Source organism: Archocentrus centrarchus, chromosome 2 (genome assembly GCF_007364275.1).
Source record: "Archocentrus centrarchus isolate MPI-CPG fArcCen1 chromosome 2, fArcCen1, whole genome shotgun sequence".
In the NCBI taxonomy this organism is placed as follows: Eukaryota; Metazoa; Chordata; class Actinopteri; order Cichliformes; family Cichlidae; genus Archocentrus; species Archocentrus centrarchus.
In genome coordinates this window covers 13070182-13091937 of record NC_044347.1, presented here as the reverse complement: position 1 = coordinate 13091937, position 21756 = coordinate 13070182, and the positions used below count along the sequence as shown (strand labels likewise).

The 21756-nt window shown below is 41.0% G+C and overlaps 1 protein-coding gene across 2 annotated transcripts in view; it reads left to right on the top strand.

Annotated features, from left to right (window-relative positions):
- bin1b (bridging integrator 1b) overlaps nt 1-19009 on the top strand; it is a 34634-nt gene extending 15625 nt beyond the window's left edge. The window contains exons 3-19 of one of the 2 annotated variants that reach the window (XM_030756114.1): nt 4801-4855; nt 5293-5387; nt 6315-6350; nt 7730-7825; nt 8277-8384; nt 9422-9514; nt 11815-11900; nt 12024-12099; nt 12175-12230; nt 12328-12372; nt 14147-14189; nt 14713-14835; nt 16473-16493; nt 16774-17034; nt 17263-17316; nt 17440-17541; nt 17762-19009. In XM_030756114.1, coding sequence (XP_030611974.1) covers nt 4801-4855; nt 5293-5387; nt 6315-6350; nt 7730-7825; nt 8277-8384; nt 9422-9514; nt 11815-11900; nt 12024-12099; nt 12175-12230; nt 12328-12372; nt 14147-14189; nt 14713-14835; nt 16473-16493; nt 16774-17034; nt 17263-17316; nt 17440-17541; nt 17762-17863 — 1452 coding nt within the window. In that variant the 3' untranslated portion in view covers nt 17864-19009. The remainder of the gene's footprint in view (nt 1-4800; nt 4856-5292; nt 5388-6314; nt 6351-7729; nt 7826-8276; nt 8385-9421; nt 9515-11814; nt 11901-12023; nt 12100-12174; nt 12231-12327; nt 12373-14146; nt 14190-14712; nt 14836-16472; nt 16494-16773; nt 17035-17262; nt 17317-17439; nt 17542-17761) is intronic. The other variant, XM_030756124.1, reaches the window with a different exon arrangement.
- The last annotated feature ends 2747 nt before the right edge of the window (nt 19010-21756 follow it).

Here is a 21756-nt window from a genome sequence, read left to right as displayed (position 1 = left end):
CAGCTTGGTAGTATTGTAGACAGTTTTATAATGGTCATTATTAAAAATTTTGTAAATGTTCACAGCTTTTATTTTTAGATAATTTTCAGTTTTAGGTAAGATTACAAAGGTCTTTAATCTAATGAATTCTCTAGCAGGGGTTCATTAAAGTACAACACCTAAAAATGACAAAAATGGTGCCAAAACTGCATCTTAAATAAAAATTTGGTCCCATTTGGAAATAGCACAAGATATTAAAATTTTTGTCATGTCTGAAGTGTGTTCCAAGTGTCATAAATTTTCAAGCATGCGTTGCCCTTCAACAGCAACTTCCTGTGTAATTCACCATGGAGCCAAGCAGGGTTATAATAGTTTTGGATTTTACATTATAGTTTAGTTTTAGTTAATTTTTACTTTTTTTCTTCTCTAATTCAGTTAGTTTTAATTAGTTTTCAGAGTGGTTTTTCTCGTTTTTATTAGTTTTTATTTTTGGTTTCATGCGTAGTTTTAGTTAGTTTCAGTATTAGTTTTAGTATTTTCATACCTAATCAGGTGCAAGATTCAAGGCACAAAAGTGACTATTGTGTAATGACAAAAAGATACCATTTAAAGAAATATATTCAACAACCAGCTGTTCACAAGACGTGCTAAATTTGTGTAATATTAAGGACACACATGAACATCAGCAGGGAGAAACAAAGAAAAACATGAACTCCCAAACTCAATAAATTCTACAATAAACTCCACAATAAAGTTCAGCATCAGTGCAGCAGATTAACAACACCTACATGTGTGTTTGACAAAAACAAACTCTTTGAAGGAGTCAAAGCTCAAATCCAGCTGCATCCTGATGTTCTCACCACCTGAAGCTGCTTCTGTTTTGGAGCTAGCTTGGTTAGATGCTGCTAATTAAACTTGCAGGGTCTTTGTGGCCTCTGTACACAACCTACAGAAGTTGCCAACCTCATGTCCACATTTATGCTTGTGTAGCTGGATTGTGTGTGTTAATTACCTTGTGGTCGTGTGCAGGTGTTTGTACTCAAAGAACCTCCATACGGGACTCTGCCGCTTTCTCGGCAGACCGCAGCCATTACTTTGCGGACCAGCACATGCGCACTCACACAGTTGTCCCTGTGGCGCTCCCAGCTTAAACTCGGAGAGCGGAAAAAATGATTTCATATCAATCCACAAGGCTTAAAAAAAACCCCCAAAAAACAAGTAAATGAAAGTCAGTTTATCGATAATTTCAGTTAGTTTTAGTTAGTTTTGTAAACTCACAATTCAGTTTTAATTAGTTATCGTTTTTTCCTTTTAATTATAGTTTTTATTTATTTCAGTTAACGACAATGTTTTTTCAATTTCAGTTTTCATTATTTCGTTCGTTTTCGTTAACTATAATAACCCTGGAGCCAAGGCATGCCTGTCACGGATCAGCTGTGTGGCAGGAAAGAAGGGGACCCCAAGGCAGACGAGGTAATGGAAAGACAGTCTTTAATTGGCAAAGTGCAGGACAAAACCAGGAACAAACCAGAACTCAAAACCAGGACAAAACTGAACCACAGAGGAACACAGCAGGGGAGCGAACGACGACGACGCGACGAGGACAAAGTGAAAACACCGACAATATAAACACAGCAGGTAATGGGCAAATGGGAAACAGCTGGGAGGGAAACACAGGAAGCACAATTAAACCAAAGCGCACAGACAAAAGACCTACCAAAATAAAACAGGAAAGAACCTAACAGAGTACACACTGGCTGAACACCTGGGAATACAGACACCGAAGGATAACCGACACCAGCACAACAGAGCACAAGGGAACAGAAACAGTGAAACCATAATAAACAGAACTAAATCACCGGAACATAGAATACTGGGCCACCGGCCCAGGACCATGGACAGTACCCCCCCCTTAAGGGCCGGCTCCCGACGGCCCACAACAAGAAACAAAGAAAAACCAAAACCGGACCAGGGCGGGAGGAGGGGGAACCGGACGGAGGGACCGAACCAAACAAAACCCAGGAGACAAAACAAAACAAACCAGTCCAGGAACTAAACAAAAAACAGGACCAAACAAAAGGCAGTGGCACAGGGCCGAAGAGCGCCAACGCTCAAAATAGGGGTCAGAAAAACAAAAACACAGGGCCCAGGAAAACATACATAGTGTCCAGGAGGACCCACTGGGAAATCCCAAAACAAAAAAAAAAAAAACAGTTCTAGGGGCCACACAGGCCAAGGGCCACAAAGCAGAGTCCAAACGAGGGAGGCTGACCGCGCTCCCAGCCGCGGCGGCAACGACGAGGAGAAGGCACTGGAGGCCGACCGCGCTCCCAGCGGCGGCGGCGGCGATGAGGAGGAGTCACTGGAGGCCGACCGCGGCTCCCAGCGGCGGCGGCGAGGAGGAGTCACTGGAGGCCGACCGCGCTCCCAGCGGCGGCGGCGGCGACGAGAGGAGTCACTGGAGGCCAGACCGTGCTCCCCAGCGGCGGCGGCAACGACGAGAGAAGGCACTGGAGGCCGACCGCGCTCCCAGCGGCGGCGATGAGGAGGAGTCACTGGAGGCCGACCGCGCTCCCAGCGGCGGCGGCGAGGAGGAGTCACTGGAGGCCGACCGCGCTCCACCCAGCGGCAGCGGCGACGAGGAGCAGGCACTGGAGGCCGACCGCGGGGCATGCGGTGGCGGAGACGGGTGACCTCAGGCTCTGGCGTGGAACCCTCGGGCTCTGGCGCAGGACCCTCGGGACCCTCCGGACGCTCGTGCAGAGCGGAGACCCCCAACGGCTCGGAGTGCTCTGACTGAGCGGGACCCCCTGGCGGCTCGGACTGAGCGGGACCCCCTGGCGGCTCGGACTGAGCGGGATCCTCCGGATGCTCGAACACTGGATGCGCAGGCTGGGGCTGCTTTGCAGGGCATAGGTTAGGTGAGTCTGATGGCGACAGGGGAGCTGACTGGGACTCTGACTCAGAGACCAGGGACTCTACAGCAGTCGACGGGAGAGACTGGGGCTTAGACAGAGACGCTGCTGAGACTGACTGGGTACCTGACTGGAAAGGAACTGTCACGGATCAGCTGTGTGGCAGGAAAGAAGGGGACCCCAAGGCAGACGATGTAAATGGAAAAGACAGTCTTTAATTGGCAAAGTGCAGGACAAAACCAGGAACAAAACCAGAACTCAAAACCAGGACAAAACTGAACCACAGAGGAACACAGCAGGGGAGCGAACGACGACGACGCGACGAGGACAAAGTGAAAACACCGACAATATAAACACAGCAGGTAATGGGCAAATGGGAAACAGCTGGGAGGGAAACACAGGAAGCACAATTAAACCAAAAGCGCACAGACAAAAGACCTACCAAAATAAAACAGGAAAGAACCTAACAGAGTACACACTGGCTGAACACCTGGGAATACAGACACCGAAGGATAACCGACACCAGCACAACAGAGCACAAGGGAACAGAAACAGTGAAACCATAATAAAACAGAACTAAATCACCGGAACATAGAATACTGGGCCACCGGCCCAGGACCATGACAATGCCATTCAATAAAAATTCATTATTTTCATAATAAAGCAACATTAAAGCATCACATTTCTTATATACACTGCTCAAAAAAAATTAAACACTTTGAAAACATATCAGAACTCAATGGGAAAAAAAAAAATCATGGACTGTATGGCCCCCACGTGCTTGTATGCATGCTTACAATGTCAGGGCATATTCCTAATGAGACGATGGATGGTGTCCTGAGGGATCTCCCAGATCTGGACCAGGGCATCACTGAGCTCCTGGACAGTCAAAGGTGGGTCCAGAGGTGGTGTCAGGTGGACTGAAACATAATGTCCCATAGGTGTTCTGCTGGATTTAGGTCAGGCAGGCATGGGGGCGAGTCAGTTGTATTCCTAATTCCTTCATCTTCCAGGAACTGCTCTGAACCTGCTCTCATCTATAAAAACCAAAGGGCACCAGTGGTGGACCTGCCAATTCTGGTATTCTATGGCAAATCCCAGTCAGGTTCCACAATGCCGGGCATTGAGCACAGAGTCCGCTAGAGGACATCAGGCCCTCAGGCCACCCTCATGAAATCTGCCTCAGATTTATTTTGGTCAGAGGCATTCATACCAGTGGCCTACTGGCCTGTTGTAGCTCTGGCAGTTCTCATTCTGTTCCTCCTTGCACAAAGGAGCAGATACCAGTCCTGCTGATGGGTTAAGGACCTTCTACGGCCCTGTCCAGCTCTCCTAGAGTAGCTGCCTGTCTCCTGAAATCTCCTCCATGCTCTTGAGACTGTGCTGAGAGACACAGGAAACTTTCTGTATTGATGTGTCATCCTGGAAAACTTGGACATCCTGTGCAACCTCTAGGTCCAGGTATCACCTCATGCTACCAGCAGTGACACTGACTGTAGCCAAATGCAAAACTAGTGAAAAGGCAATCAGAAACGATGAGGAGGGAAAATGTCAGTGGCCTTCACCTGTAAAACCATTCCTGTTTGGGAGGTTGTCTAATTCTTGCTCCTCTAGTGCACCTGTTGTTAATTTCATTAACACCAAAGCAGCTGAAACTGATTAACACCCCCTCTGCTACTGAACCGACCAGATAAATATCCCAGAAGTTTAACGTAGATGCTATACTCTGATTAAAAAAGGTTCCTTTTATTTTTTTGAGCAGTGTATTATTGTTTTCGTTTGCTTTTTTTTAATTGTTTTTATTAGTTGTAAAAAATGCCTTTTTTTTTTTTTTTTTTTTTTTTTTTTACATGTTCTAAGATCTTTGGTTGTTGCTCGTCTTGACTTGCTGTGTGTGCTCTTTCAGACAGAAGGCACCAAACTGCAGAAGGACCTGAAAGCCTACGTGGCAGCAGTGAAAAGTAAGTGTGCATCTATTGTTTATATTCAAGACAACGAGCTGTGCTTCAACATTCAGGAGCAAGCTGGACAAGAAATAGTTTGGACTAGTGTGTTTGATGCTGAACTCTACAGTTTGCTTGCATCACTTTTTTCTGCTTTAAGTCAATTATGACCGAAACATGCTGCACATTTATTATGGCGTATTAAAGCTTTATATAGTCTTGTGGTTTTAATGACCTTGGAGGAGATTGTGTTGCACAACAAAAACTTATTATTTATTTAAATAAAAAATTTGCTGCATGGTTACAGTTCTCTTAGTATACTAAATTTAGAAATGTCAATCTGACTAGGTACAGGCTAATGTCTCTGACGTTACCACAGAGATATGCAAAACAAGATGCAACATTACAATCAAGTTTGCTACTTTTGGGTGAAACTTTATCTGTGTGTGTTTCAGCGATGCACGATGCGTCGCGGCGGTTGCAGGACTGTCTGGCTGACATGTACGAACCCGACTGGTTTGGCAAAGAGGAGATGGACTCGTTGGCTGAGGTGAGACAGGAAATACAACTTACCTGACACCTCACCTGAGCTGCTGTCTTCTCGGTAACAGCATCAGTTCATTAGTTAAACAATATAGCCATTTGATTAAAATAGGAATATCATAAAAATAACTGCATTCTATGGAAGACTGTAACCACCAAAATAAAATTAATAAAACTCAATAAATATGCTATTGCACCAAATATTCAAAATTAAATCATTTTAAGTTCATTTATTTAATAACCCAGATTTATTTTTATTTATTTGTAAATTTATTTGCACGCCTTTGCCTCTGTCACCCTGTATGTTTCCCTAAACTTATGGAATCCTGTATTTTATATATGGTTTTCAATATTAATTTCTGCTCTGTTATTCAGATAAGGGGGCTTTCATTAAAATGTGTCATTATTTTTTTTTTTTTTTAAACTATTTTGATCATCGGTCACAGCAGAAATAGTTGCCTTTTTTTTAAAGAAATAAACTAATGTGCATGAAAATAAAAAATGCCAAATATACATTAACATACACATAAATAATTATAAATTATAATTAAAAAAATTTAAAATAAATAGAAATAAAAGGGAAACTAAAGGGAAAATAAAGGAGCTATTATTATTAATTTTTATTTCAATTGTTTCTTTGATAACTTTACTTCCTGTGCAGCACTTTAGTCAAAGTCTGTTGTGTTTAAATGTGCTATATAAATACACTGACATTTTTTCTAATATTTCTTTATTTTTAATAGTTCTTATTTATTCATTAACTAATTCAGCATATTTGGTAGCTATGGTCCTCTATACATACATGCGCTATTTCTCTCGTCTGAAAACGTCTTTGTGTGTGATTCATTCTTCGATGTCTTTTCATTCCTTTTCTTCCCCCAACACTCTTGCTTTCTCTTTCTTAACTGCATGCCTCTCTCCTTCCACCTTGAAGGAGATGATAGAGAAGGAGCTGGACAGTAACCTGGAGGTAAAGAAAACTTTGTGTGTCCCACAGATCCGATCAGGATGGGTTGTTTTAGGAATCAGAACAGAGAGAAAATGTCTTTACTCCTACCGCAAAGCTCAGACTGGTGAGCATTGGGGCTCTTGAGTTTTTAATCACACAAATGAGGGAATGTGAAAACTTCAAACTCATTCTGGTGGTTGTTGTGGGACACGTTGGTGCAGCTCTGCAGGACAGGAAGTAGGCATGTTTAGAGTAGACTCTGTGTAGTTAAATATTCAATAACAGCCCGGAGTAGCTGTCTTAAAAACATTTAGCATCACTTTATTCCAGTTGGTAATGAATATTTAATAGTTGTGTATTATTTGTGTCTTAAAATCTTGTATGTATCACATGCACATCAACCAACAGACTGCAAACCATAACCAAACCAATAACCACTGAAACGGGCAAAACAACCACAAAATTGTGCTAAACAACCAAACACTGCAAAACAGCACAGTGTCCTTCAGGAAGCAACACTATAAATTGTGTCTAAATGTGCAGTTTAACTTAAAGAATTCAAAGGAAGCACAGAAAACTTCCAGGAACTGCTGGGAATTGATATTTCAATTAATATTAGTTTTCCAAGCCCAAGAAGCTGGCAGTTCATAGGTCAGGGTCAGTGGCTCCCAAAGTCGAGTGCTGTGCCACACTTCGAAACCCGTATATCCCATTTCTGTTATTTCTGCGGCCCCCCTACAGTACCACGGCCCACACTTTGGGAACCACTGGTCTAGGTGAACCTTTGTGAATGATAAATTAATGAGCTCCAGGTACATTGCAATACTACCAGTGGCCACTAGAGGCTGGCTCCAGCGGTGAGTCAGTCCCCATAGACTTCCATGTTAAAATGTCCAACTTTACAGCAGAAGTAAGCATGTTTGCAGCCTGATACCAAAAAGATTTTGGTCTCTATGAATAGTTTCACCTTTCATAACAGCTGTATGGGGATGAATATTTTTACTGGTGTTAAGGGCGTGGCCACTTTGACAGGTTTCCAAACGTGGACACCTGCAGCTGCTAGCTGTCTGCTAGGCCTCACCGCCACTGACGAGTCGATGAACTGAACCTTTCCACCTCTTTTAAGAGAGTATTTTAATGCAGTTATCTGACTAATATTATGGCCTGTTTAGAAGTACAGTCTCATCCAGTTTTGACAAGTGAAACTTTAGATATTATGGTTTGTCATTTAGCATGAATTGTCATATATCTGTCTATGTGTTGGACCCACACTCTTGTACAAATGTGCTCGGTTTTGTGTCACTTTTGTGACCACATTTAAATGTGTGTGCGAAGATGGTTTTAGTGAAGAAACAGGTTTTGTCTAAATGTTAGTTGTGTTAATGTGTTGCGTGTTTCAGGACACAGACTCTCTGTGGTTAGAGTACCACCAAAACATCACGGAAAAATCTCTGCAGAGCATGGATACATACCTGTCTCAGTTTCCTGACATCAAGGTGAGCATGTGTGTTTCTGAAAAATAAGCACAGGACAAAAACAACACACAGAGACTGTGCACATGTTGGTTTCACAATAAAGGCTGTTTATCATACAAAATGTCTGAATAAAACAATGTGTTTTCAAGATATTTGGATACTTATTTAATTATTTTTACCAAAATATTTTAAGCTTGCAGCTGTATGATAAAAATCTGCAGTAAATCTGCAGATTTGCAACTTTAATTTGAAGCACTGCTTTACTGGAAAATTAAAAAACCTGATCTTATGCTACTATCTAAAGAAATCTCTTGCTTACATGCACACACTCCAACCTGATGCAGTGGCTGTAGAACAGGGGAAGAATGAACAAGAGTTCCTTGGCTGTTGCAGTGTCCTTTTGAAAGACTTTTGCACAGTTCTGCATGACGTTAAACCCATTGAAGGTGTTTAAAGCTGGGCTCTCCTGCAGGCTCGTATAGCGAAGCGCGACAGGAAGATGGTGGACTTCGACAGCGCCCGCCATCACTTCGCCTCCTTGCAGAAAGGCAAAAAGAAGGACGAGGCCAAGATTGCCAAGGTAGCCACCGCTGTGTGTGTGCGCGCTTATGTTGGCAGTTTGTGTGTCTGAGCATGTTTAAATCAGAGTCTAAAGGCATTTTGACTTAAGGTGGTCTGACATTTTTTTTACTTTATATGTAATATCAGAGTTCATATGTAATATCAAAATGTAAGAAAGAAAGAAAGAAACCAGAAATTACTATTAGTTAGTTACAAAACTCAAAACTGAAAAAAAAAAAAAACACAATAAAACTAAGAATCCAACAGAGACATTAACAGAATTTGACAGTCTATAACAGGAAGTGCCATTTCAGAGACCCAGAATCGTTACATGACTGGATTTGGCCAGGGGGATAACGTCGCTATTTCATCCATGTTTGCTGAGATCTTGTTCAGGTGTGAGAGTACTTCTCTGTAGTCACATACTGTCTAGGCAGATGACTGTCCCTCCATGAGCCTCATTCTTCTGGAGATCTCTATCCTGTTAAAGGGAGTTCTTCCAACCCACAGTCACCAGGTGCTTGCTGATAAGGGGATCAGATGATGTTAGGGTTCACCCTCTAATATTGTAGAACGTAAAGCACTGTGCTGCCCTATGTCAGCTGGGATAGGCTCCAGCTTCCCCCGCGACCCTGAACAGGATAAGCAGAAGAGGATGGATGGATAGATGGATGGAAAGCACTGTGGCATGAATTGGTCCTATATATATATATATATATATATATATATATATATATATATATATATATATATATATATATATATATATATATATATATATTGGTCTGTTTATATATGTGTGTATAAAGGTTGTGTTTTTAAAAATTCTGGTCTTCACACCACCTTGAGTCAAAAGATCCAAACTACTGTTTACCTAATCAATGTTTGTCAAAGTCTCTCACTCACTAAATCCTCATTAACATGTTTGCATTTGTCTTGAATTGTTCTTGTTTGCTTTTCTCTTGTCTTCCTCTCCTCCTTCCTCTCTCTCCATCTGTCTCTCTCTCTCTCTCTGTCTCTCTCTCTCTCTGTCTCTTGCATGGTGTGTGTGGTTAGCCAGCAGCCCTGTTGGAGATGGCGGCTCCCAGCTGGGCTCAGGGTTTGATATCAGCTCACCAGGTGGCTCAGACTAACCTCTCCTACAACCAGGTGAAACTCTGGTTCGTCACTGATTCCCCCTCCTCACCCGCAAAACTGTTAACCAGGTCCTCCGCAGGCTTTAACATGATCAGCATTGTGATTGGTGGTGTTATTTCACAGCAATTTGTGACAGACAATTCGTCAGCCAATGATCATATCTTAGATAATCTAATAAAGACCATCATTTAGAAACTGAGCTTCATGTTCCATTGAATAGAACCTGAATCTAGCAGTTTATCATGTAAATGTTTTACTGAAATATAATTTAAGTGACCAAAGGTGAAGTAAAGTTTTCATGTGATTAAAAGCCTACGGGAACTGATGCAAATTTGCAAACAGAGGAGAATTTGTACTGCGTGAGTCAACAATATTTCAGCTTTGGTGAGCAGTTTGCTTCACTCTCGGTCTCCAAAACCGGGTCACAGATTTATTCCAACACCGGCGACAATCAGAAATGTAGGACAAACAAATCGATGTTGTTTGTGGGATTTGAGAAAAGTGGGCACAGTCGTAGGACTTGTTACTGTTACTGCATTTCTCGTCCTCCTGCTGTCTGTTACTGGCGACTGTATCCTCATGTATCAACTCATGGACTACAAGGCCAGACTTTTCTTTGAGTTTGGTGTGAACACACACCAATAAAGCTGATTTTTGCACACCTGTGGACATACAGTACAGTACAAAATTCTAGCACCCCCCCCCCCCCCCCCCATTTCTTTATATTTTCTAGGAAATGGGGAAATGGGTGCAGCGATTTATTGAAACATGTCCAAACATACATGGAAATACAGTATATCAGACAAAAACTGCTAAAAAAAAAATACTGTTCTACCTCTCTCCTGATCTCCTGATCTCCTCCATACATAGTGATGATGATTTGAAAATTTTGGATTCATTTCAGTCCAGTTTTGGTGTAATTTGGCATACCTCAGCCTTTCCTCCCTGTGGCTGTGGCCACCCTTCCACTGAGACCATTTCTGATGAGGCTTCAGTGAACAGTAGATGGATCAGCTGAAGGTCCACATGAATCTCTCAGGTCCTGTGTCAGGACTTTGCTGGATTTTTCCTGTGTCTTAAGGATGTGACTTTCAGATACTGTTCATCTGCTCAAGATAGTTTTTGTTTTTAGTGACACATCTTCTTTTGTCCTCCACTTATTTAGTTTCCTCAAATTTTTTTAAGCACACACTGCACACCGTCTTGAGATATGCCAAGTGCCGAGTGAAAAAGCAGCCCATGTCCAAAGAAGAAATTTGAAAGACCTTCAGAAAGCCTGGAGAACTATTGCTAAAGACCCCTTTAAAAATGACAAGAGTCTGAGTGCTTGGAAGCAAAATATAAAGAAATGAGGGCTGGCTCAAGACTTTTGCACAGCACTGTAACATTAAGTGGCATCACGTGATGCCATTTCTGAAGCCTTTATCTTCTTTCTAATGTCAGATTATGCGCCTTGTTATTGTTTGTAGGCTTCTGATAGGCTGGCATTTCTATAGAGTTAGGGGTTATATTTCCGCATGTTGCACCGGCATGATTTTGTCAGTGCTTGACTTTGTTTTCATAGTTTTCAAAACAAAAAAGGAAAATCCGTATTTTAAAAATACCTGTCTACACGTGGACGCAGCCTCAATCTGAGTGTTTTTGTCACCACCGTCTGATGTTTTGAATCCAAGACGGTGGTGCGACAAACTCTGGGTGGATCTAACTGTGGAACTGGCTGCTGACTTGCAAGTCATTAGAAAATGAGCACATCCCAGATAATTCTCCTGACTCTTATAGAGGTCATAATTTACAAAATTAATTTTGTGTTTTCTTCAGCACAGCCTGAAACCAGCAGCTGAGACCATAAACTCACCAGGAAAATGTTTGCTGAGGTTGTAAATCTGTTGAGAAGTAGAAGTCTCATAAAGTTCTATACTATAGGATTTTCTGTTTGTTAGAATGCAGATTTAAGGCACTTTAACTGGTGGCTTGAATTTTCAGACCAGGCGACTCCGTCGATCTGTAGCTACTCATGGAAATGACACTGCTGATCATGTCTGCAGGCCATAATTTTAATTTGATCCCCAATCAAAAGTGTTTGCATTCTTCTTGTGTCATCTGAACCCTCGCAGTAGCTCCTGTATGAAACCCTGTGTGTTTGTCTGCATGTTTGTGTGCTCATGGACAACTCTCTTTATTTAAAGATGTGTTAAAGACGTGAAAATATACCATTATTCACTGTGTGTGTGTGTGTGTGTGTGTGTGTGTGTGTGTGTGTGTGTGTGTGTGTGTGTGTGTGTGTGTGTGTGTGTGTGTGTGTGTGTGTGTTGGCGGAGGAGGACTTGGGCCGAGCTCAGAAGATTTTTGAGGAGCTGAATGTGGAGTTACAAGATGAGCTTCCAGCGCTGTGGGACAGGTCAGAAACTATGCTCCTTTTCTAAATCTTTTCTGACACTGTAGATTGAATGTTTAAAAGTGTGTGTGTGTGTGTGTGTGTGTGTGTGTGTGTGTGTGTGTGTGTGTGTGTGTGTGTGTGTAGGCGTGTTGGCATCTATGTTAACGCATTCCAGAGCCTGGCAGGTCATCAGGAGAAGTTTCACAAAGAACAGAGCAAAGTGAGTCAAACTGATCACGTGACCAATCAAACTAATGTATACGGTACTTCAATCGGCTTCTGTGCATCTCCACAGCTCAGCCAAAACCTGAACGACATCATGACCAAACTGGAGGAGCAGAGGCAGATCAAGTAAGTTTAATAAACCTTCTTTTAAAAAAATAAATAAGTAAAAAAAATATTAATCGGCAAATGAGAGTAATGCCCATCATGATGCCCCCTGCTGCAGAAAAGGTGCTACTGCAGCGTCAAAGACGGGAGACTGTGCAAAGAGGTAAAATCTGCTGCACTTTAAGACCTCACCCGGTTCAGTGCAAGTTGATGAGCTTGAATGGTTTTTATGTGTCAACCTGCTTCATGTCTGAAGATTAAAATAATGCACGTGCCTGAGTTTGGCCACAGACTGTATATAAAAGATGTCTGTTGTAGCTTCCAGATCTGCAATCTTTCGAATGACCACAAGAGGGCTCCTCCTCTGGTTGCAAAAAGACTTGTGGTTATATCAAAGTCTGTGGAAACGATGTGGAATTTTGTTTCTGTCACTGGAAAAAAAAAACAAATATTTTTTGCCATCTATACGTTAAAATTTTGGGTTAATATCTTAAACTTTTCCACCTTCTAACTCAAACTTCTGAGAAAATAACTTGAAATTTTGATTTAGTGAGATGAAATTTTAAGTCTTGCTTAGTAAAAATTTTGTAAATTTTGTCCCATTACAGTCAGAAGAAGGAAAAACCAGGCTATGCTCACTGGAAAAAGACATACGTTTTTAAGCCCTGTTCACATATAAAGTATTGTTGTAGCTGCTGGTTTGCCACTAGTGGATATTCCAGGTTTGGAAGTAACCCTCTAATGTAGTTACCACACCCTAATTTGTCATTCAGCAGTATCATCCATAGTGGGCAGTAGTCACTTGCCTCAAAGTTAAAAAAAAAATTTAACTCTGTACCCGCCCACTTCAAGTTGATATTTCGCCTGTTGTTGTTACATTGCTGCTATTCTCTTCCTGTGTGGGCGCCCCCTTTAGCCAAGTACATGCTCGTTACGGGATTTGGCTAACCAGTGGTCGACTTTACAATAGATTCATCTGTTTTTATATACACCGTCTGTAGTTTTACTTGAAGTGGAATTATAAGAGGTGCCCGACAGCTCAATGCACTTATGCAACACAAAAAGACAGCGAAATGGACAATTGTACTGTAAGCAGCACAAAAAACAACAGAGGTGTTTCCAACTGACGTAAAAAATTAACAGGATGCTGAGAAACTTGGGCAGCAGCTTTATACCTATAAATGCTCACCTGTAGTCATCTGTGTAGTGACCAAAAGGATGTGGCTGCGAATACAAGTGGCTGAAAAGAGTTTCCTCTGTCACTTCAGACATTGTGCCAATCTGTCAGCCTCTTCTCGTTCATTCTTCCCTCGCTCATGAACAAGACCTCAAGATACTTGAACTCCACTTGAGGCAAAAGCTCCTCCAGAAATCCACCCTTTTCTGGCTGAGAATTGTGGTCTCAGACTTAGATGTGCTGATTCATATTTAGTTAAAAACCACCTCAGTGTGAGCTGGCTTTTGTAACTTGATAATAAGACCACATCATCTGCAAAAAGCAGCCTTCCAGCCCTCATCTGGAAGAAAAATGAAAATATCTGTATAATATAAAAGTTCTAAGTCTAAGTTGAGAGAGCGTTATTAAATGCCTCCACCAGTCTGGATTTGAACCTGTAACTTGCTCACATATCAACACTTTTTGGTCTGTACCTCCATCTCTACACTGGACATACAGTTATACAATTTCAACCAAATCATTTGTAAATACAGAGAAGCTGTGACCTTTTTGTGTTGTTTGATATCTGATAACCATATTCTATTTTCATGTGCATGCTTTTGAGCCCACATCAGAAGTTTGTTTGAAGTTCATTGCTGCCCTCGTGTGGACAGAACTGAAACTGCATGTGTGATTTAACTGGTGCTCACACTCATCCTCCACCTGTTAACCTCTCCTAATGTTTCCCTCTCTTTCCTCATGTCTTTCTCTCTTCTCTCAGTGAGGGAGCCAACCACAGTGAATCGGCCAGCTCAGCGCCAAAGGTAAAATGAAAAAGAAAAAAAAGACACACCAAACAGCATGCTGAGCAAGTACACTGAACATGTCTCCTTATAAATTTTCATATCATGTAAAATCTTAGAACGTCAAGAAATAAGATGAACAACAGTGGGGGGGGGTGTTTGTTTGTTTTCTGTAAGCAAAAAAGCCGGGTTGGCGGGTTTTGCTGCACACTTTGCTTTAAAAATCAACTTCATGATGTAGTTAAATGTCTTTTATTTGTATTTGTCTTTAAAGATTTACTGCCTGAATGTATGTGTACTTTACTTTAATTGTCAGTTGTTAATTGGCACTGGATTTTAACGTTGACTAATAAGCACTAACAAACAAAATCATGAGAAAATTAATTCCCTAACCAGTAAAACAGCATCATATTGACACACACACACACACAGAGACGCAAGCATTCATAGCGTTTACTACCATAACTGTGTCTCCCTCACTGCTTTTGCATGTGTACATGTGTGCTGTTGTGTGGTTTTGATTTAACTCTTCGTGGATGTGCAGCGGCCTGGTCCACCACCACCTAGATTGACGCCTTCTCCAAGCCAACAGCAGAACGTCAGCCCGTTCGAGGATGAGCCTTCCATGCATGACACTAACACAGACTCCACGACCACATCGCCGCAGGTCAGACTGCACAATCTCTACATCCTGGGTACCTATGAAAAAAATCCCGTATGACTGTACTCACCTGCAGAGTGGCAGTAATACCTCGTTAGACTGCAATAGGTCAGGCAAGATGGGAAGATTAAGTTACTAATGAATTAAACACACTGATGTGTTTGTTTTCCATTATAATCATGACAAGAAATTTGAGTTTTCATTTATCTGAGTGAGGAAAAAGAAGAGGCCCAAAGATAAAACCCTGAGGAACGCCACATCCTAAATTTCATTAAAAATCACTGTTATATTTGAAAATAAAGTTCATCCCTTTTTCATTTTCACACTCTTAAGAGATTGTTCAACACAAAAAAAACAAAAACAAAACCCAAACGCAGATAGAAAACTAGGTTAAACTTTTTAGGGAGTCGCAGTGGCACCCTAAATCCAAACACAGAGCCAACAAGAAAAGCCAGGGCATATAGGAAGTAAACTGAAACAGTGACAGTGATCAAAGTGGGAAACACCCAGACCAAAGGGAATACAGCAGGCACATGAGAAAGGAAACAGTTTACTCTTTAAAATCATAAATATTGATGAATTACAAAGTTTGAAATGACAAAAGTCTTCATTGTAAATTACCCTTCATGACCCACCTACAGTAAGTTTTAGGTCCTCCAGGGGGCAGCAGCCTACACTCAGGGAGTCACTTGCCTAAAACACCTCAGCATCAGTTGAGTTTTTGCATTGAAATATTTGATTGACCGCAGATGTCTGCATATCTAAACCCTCCTAAAATGGACTTATACCCGTGTATGTGTGTGTGCATGTGTGTCTGTGTGTGTGTGTGAAGCAGTGTGAGCCCTGGTCAGGGGTGAACCTGCTGAACTGGGATGTGGAGTTATTACAGCCTGTTACTTGTCCAGCTCCCCAGGTGGGCATGCTTTGATAAGGTAAAAGGACTGTGTTTACATGCAGTTAAATAAATTAGTGGTGAAAAAATAAGTTATTTTGCACCAGTTAAATGTGCAGTTGCTCCCTCTCCTGCATGACTGTAGCTCGAACTAAAGACACTGGATATTGCTCATAAGTGCAGTTAATTACCAATTATAGTCTTTAAGTGTGGCTGTTTGAACCAAATCTGATCAACTTATAAGTAAAGAAATCTATTATCTGACTGCATGTAAATGCACTCTCTTGGTGTTTGTTTCGGCTGCATTTGGAAGCATCTCTCTGATTTTGAAACCTCTTCCCTGCGTGTCTTTGGAAGTTCATTCAGCTTCAGTTTGCATGCAGATTGTGTGACTGGTGATAGAAGCATCAAGATGAATTGTGAAGTGTACATGTCTGTACTCTCTACTCAGATTCAGCCAAATCTTCTTAAAGTCTTTTTAAAGGCCATGAATGGCTGACCAGATTTAGCTCAGAAAACAGTGATTGGTTCTCCCGTGGCTCATGATGCAAGCAAGTAAATTACAGCTGAATAATTGATTAGTGCATCAACAGTTTTTGTAATGCTTTTGGATTTTTAAGTTTGACTCAATTTATTCCTTTAAAAAGCATTTAAGTCATGTGAACTGTGCACTTGCACAGTTGATTATGAAAAAGTCTCTTTGTACACTTCAGTCTCACTGGTTGTCTTGTTTCTTACTGCTCCACCCAAGGCACCATCATGGGACTCATGGGTAAGCATGGGTTAAATAAGGGTTCTCTTAAAAAACTACAACTACACTTTTTTCCCCTACATGTTTCTATTTTTATGGACTGAAATAAGTTCTCCAATTCTTCCTTTCATGCTTTCAAACCTCCTTCCTTTGGCTTTTTAATACCCTGCACAACCATGGGTCATGACTTTTATTATACCTCTTAAACCCAAATGTTCCTCTGGCACCCTCATCCATACACCTACCCCACCTTTATGCTTACAAACCTGCCACAATGCTCCACAACCCTTGACCTTTATAGCAAGAACAGACTGCCACAGAGCAGGAACAGGAGTGTGATGATGACCAGTACCCAGAGGAAGCCCGAGGTGGATGGGATTACAGCCAAAGCAACACCCAAAGCTACACCCAGCCGAGCTGGGATGAGGCAGAGACAGCAGCGGGTGAGGAGGGCTGGAGCAACGATGCAGGCTACACGTCTCAGTCTTACACCGAGCCCAACTGGGACAACGATGGTGCTGATGTGGGACAGGGTGGCTGGGGTGATGATGAGTACACCCAGGTAGAGTTGGATAGATAGGGACAGGCGGGACCTCTTTTGGATCCCAAATAGTCCAGGATCCCTAAAATCTGATGAAACCCCCCCAACAATGCTGAGCTTCTACTCTTTTCTTCTACTTTCATTCCCTTTTTCTTTATAATCCTTCCAGTTTTTTGTTATTAACTAAATGGGGCATTTCCTAGACTTCCTGTATAATAGACCTGAATTTTTTTTGTATATTTTTGATAGAGTGCGGTGACCAATGGCTCAGATGGCGAACTCCCTCCAGGATTCCTCTACAAGGTGAGTTAAGCTTATTTTTATGCTCCGTTAAAGGAAGGTAACATCATGCACTTTCTAAAAAGATTCTGTTACAGACTTCAAAAGATGTAGATGAAAACTTTTATTTTTTACATTTTGCTCCAGGTGAAAGCGATACACGACTATGCTGCCACTGATGGTGATGAGCTGGAACTGAAGATGGGAGATGTTGTGTTGGTTTTGGCCTTTGACAACCCAGATGAACAGGTCAGTTTAAGTGGATCTGTCCCGAACCGCTAGGTTGGCAACACTGATTGCAGCCACACTCGCTGACATGGTAGCAACCACGGCCCCAGAGCGCTTTGTGTTCTCTGTTGCATAATCTTGTACTAGGGTTTTTTTTTTTAAAACAGTTTAGTTTCTGTAAATAGTTTTTAACTTGTACTGTATGTTAGTAGATCTTTGATTGTACTCTGTCTATCTGCAGGATGATGGCTGGCTCATGGGCGTAAAGGAGTCTCAGTGGTCACAGAAGAAAGATATTTCAGCCAAAGGAGTTTTCCCTGAAAACTTCACCCAGAGGGTTTGAGGTTTACACCACATACAAATTCTGCTCATACAAGTTCTTTGAATATCTTATCTGAGACAGAAGAAGTTATGTTATCTTTAAATGTCTACCTATGCTCCAAAATGTATAAACAAAACATGATTGGATACAGAAGTGTGTACTGAAAAATCACACGTTAGCAGGTGATACAGAACTAGGTTTTACCCTTTCTCATGACATTGTGGTAAATGATGTGCTACCATTTCAGTCAAAATGTTCTCCAGAAATTAAAAATATTCATTTGTTCTTGTTTTGATTTGTTATTTCTGGATTTCTTGTACTTTTGCTAAATTCAAACAAAACACAAAGCGGTTTGTTAGTCGTATTTAAGTAAGATAATTAAGTCACGAATGTACTGTATGAATGTCAAAATGTTTTCTGTTGTGTATTGTTTTTGGAAAAGTATGTTTTAAAACCTTTCACAGCTCCTTGCATGAAGAGTTTCTTTGTATTTTCATTTTTCTTTGTAACACGACAAACATTGTGACACCAGGCGTGGTCCCTCGATGAAAATAAGGCTGTGATTGTGTGACAGATGCAGGAGTCCTCGAATAGAACCCTGGAGAACACCACAAAGTTTGTTTGCAGGTTTCTGCCTTGCATTGTCAAAATCTATTTCAATTTCTTGGGCTTGTAGGATTGTCAAAGGGAACAGTAGTTTTTCATTTATATTACTGGCCATTTTGAGGACATGAAATGATATGTGGCTCACATTTTCTAATACTCATATGGTTTTATTTTAATTATTTTCATCTCTTCACTGATGGATGAAATGCTGAGCCGTGCTATCAAGGTCAGCTGTTTTTATTTGTTTTGTTTTTTCCCCTTTATGACACATTATTTTTCATATAAATTTGATTCTTGATGTCTGATGACCAGACCTTCACGTTTTTTGCTACTTAAACACATTTTCATTAGTCTTTTTTGAAGTGTTAATAAGGTTTTAATGTCACACTTTGTCCACAGAGTTTACAGAAGACTTTGGTTCAAAACTCTGAGCCTTTCAGAAACGAAAGTCAAACCCATTTAAAAAATGTATCTTTACACTCTTGAATAAATAAGGACCGGTTACTAATGCAGCATCTGATGAATCAAATTAGTGTCATTAAAGGCCAATTTAACAACGTGTGTGATGTTTATTAGCCCTTTATTTAAAATCATTTATTTTCACCTTTGTGTTTTTGCTGTCATCATCTTAGCTTTTTGAAACCAGAGATACAGAGCTGAGCTGATGGATAAACCCAGGGAGTGTGCACGCTCATATGGTAGCAATCAAAAGGTTGTTATGCTTTTGCATGCTTTCTTATTCAAATAGGATCATAATTATCAAAATGAGCATCATGTTCATCATTAGATAAGACTTAAAACTTGAGACCATGAATTTACTAGGAACTGGTGGAACTGATAACTTAAGCATATGGAGCAAGGGGTGGGCAATTAATTTTCCCCAAGGGGTTACAATTATAGCCTAATTGTAACATCTCCTCTTACCAATAGCAGTTTATAAAGAGATCAATTTAATCTTGAACAGAAATGAGTTCAGCTTATTGGTGCAGCCCTCCACAACAGTCCCAGTTTCTCATGTGGCCCCTTAGAAAACTTAATTACCCACTTTTGCTATAGAGCAAGACAGATGCTTGCTCATTCATCACTGTTGCCCCCTGCTGGCCATTTTAAGGCACTTTCACACTGGCTTCACTTTTTTACATCATGTCCATTTTTTTATATATAGTCTATGATTTTTAAGTTACAATAAACTTTAGTTGCACTGACATCAGCACCCATAAGTGGTAGTAATTCAAAGAAGGCCTTTCAAAATGAAAGTTTTTGTGCACCCCATTTAGTATTTCATGTCAAATGTATTGTGAATGTCACTCTCAAACAAATGGTAATTTTTTTATTTGACAGAGTTCTGCATTTTCTTATTAATAGCAGTGGTATGGCAATTTGACCAGTTAAAAAAATGTTTTTTACACATGGGTAAAAGGCATCCTACTAAAAAAAAAAAAAAAAAAAAAAATAGGCTGCTTAAATGCATTTTAATTAGAATCCTGGTTATTTTCTTCTGGGGGAAATCCTCATACAGGCTGTCGAAGCGTTTTCTCAAAATCTGTGGTTGTTTCTTTAAGCAACACCAGGTGGCAGTGTGGTCAGGTTTTAGTTTCTCAGGTCTGCCTTTGTTAAAGGTTTTGCAGCACTACAGTACAGGCATGTTTGTGTAGGTTTTGGCAATGATGAGCTTTCAGACATTTTTGCAAACTGCTCTTTTTACATGTTAGAGTGTAACTAAGGATTGAATTTGGCGCACATGTTTTAATCTGTTTAATATGCGTGCAATCTTTAGATTGTCCTGTTAACTTTCTGCTACGGCTGGTAGCTTCTCTGTGCCAACATAAAAAAGTTTGTTTGATAGAACCATTTGGACTGAACAGTGTACAGTGGTAAGTCTGGTCCTGAGCAGAAGGTTGTACTTTTACAAAAGTCAGACATGCCTCTTGAAGTCATTCATAAAGAAATAGATATTCCAGTATCATCAGTTCAAACTATTTTACAAGCCCTTTAGGAAACCAGCCCGGTTCCTATGAGGCACCAGTCTGCCCTGAAGGCTGGAACATCCCTAGGATGGAGAGGCTGCCATCCACAAAGGAAGCCACGCTCAGTTGAAGTTTTCATCTGCCACACGGGCAAAGAAAATGCCCTTTGGTGGAAAGTTTATCAGAAGTTTGAGGAGTGAAAGAGAAACAAATTCTTGATTATTTTATTTTATTTTATTTTATTAGTTCTCAAGACATGTTTAAAACCGCTCATCCCCAGGAAAATAAGACTTCAAATACATCATTAAAAGCCAGATATTGGCCATAATGAGTATGTGTAAGCGTTCCTGTTTAACAAATGGACCCTGTTTATTGAGGTGCTATAAAATAAAGGATAATAATTTTATGTCACATTTTTCTCCTCAGCTTTGTTCATTTATGTTTTTGTATGAGCTACCTTGGCAGCAAACTATACATCAAGCCAGCTTCATTCCAGCACAGTGACCTTTGTCGTTACTGCAACAACAGGACGTCCAACCATGTGGAAAACACAACAAAGGAGGCTGGCCGGGTCTCATTCAGAGGAGGGGGGTGGGTGACGAGGTTATGGGGGTGGGATACGTCCTCTTTCCAAACAGTGGATCAAACAGTAGTGTGGCAGTGTGGCTTTGGAGGTCTTGTTATAAGATAAGGATTCAGTGAGATTTCAAGCATTCTAAATTTCACATGTTTTAGTTCAGCTCTGAAGGTAATCGTATATCTAAAGGACACCTCAGGTTTTACAACATGATTTGTAGATAACTGTGCATTCCACTCATCCACTGGCTTCAATTCACACAATGAAAATTATGAGGAACAATCCTTCAGACTTCATATTTTACATCTCAGTCACATTTTAAAACAGTATCTACTGATTTCTGATGTTCCAAAAATAAATGCAAACACAGGAAGGAAGGAAGCACTTATGAACTTGTGTTACAGCCCTATGTTTTTGTGTTGCTTTTGAGTTTTGGAGACTCAGTGAACTTATTTAAGCTTGGGTTTCATCTTACCACGTACACCTGTTCACCTACTCATTAATGCACATATCTAATCAGCCGATCACTTGGCAGCAAGTCAGTGCATTTAGGCATGCTGACATGGTCAGGACGAGCTGCTTTGAATGTGACGTGTTTGTTGGTGCCTGACAGGCTGGTCTGGGTATTTCAGAAACTGCTGATCTGCTGGGATTTTCGTGCACAACCATCTCTAGGGTTTACAGAGAATGGTTTGAAAAAGAAAAAATACCCAGTGAGCAGCAGTTCCCTGGGAAAAAATGCTTTGTTGATGTCAGAGGACAGT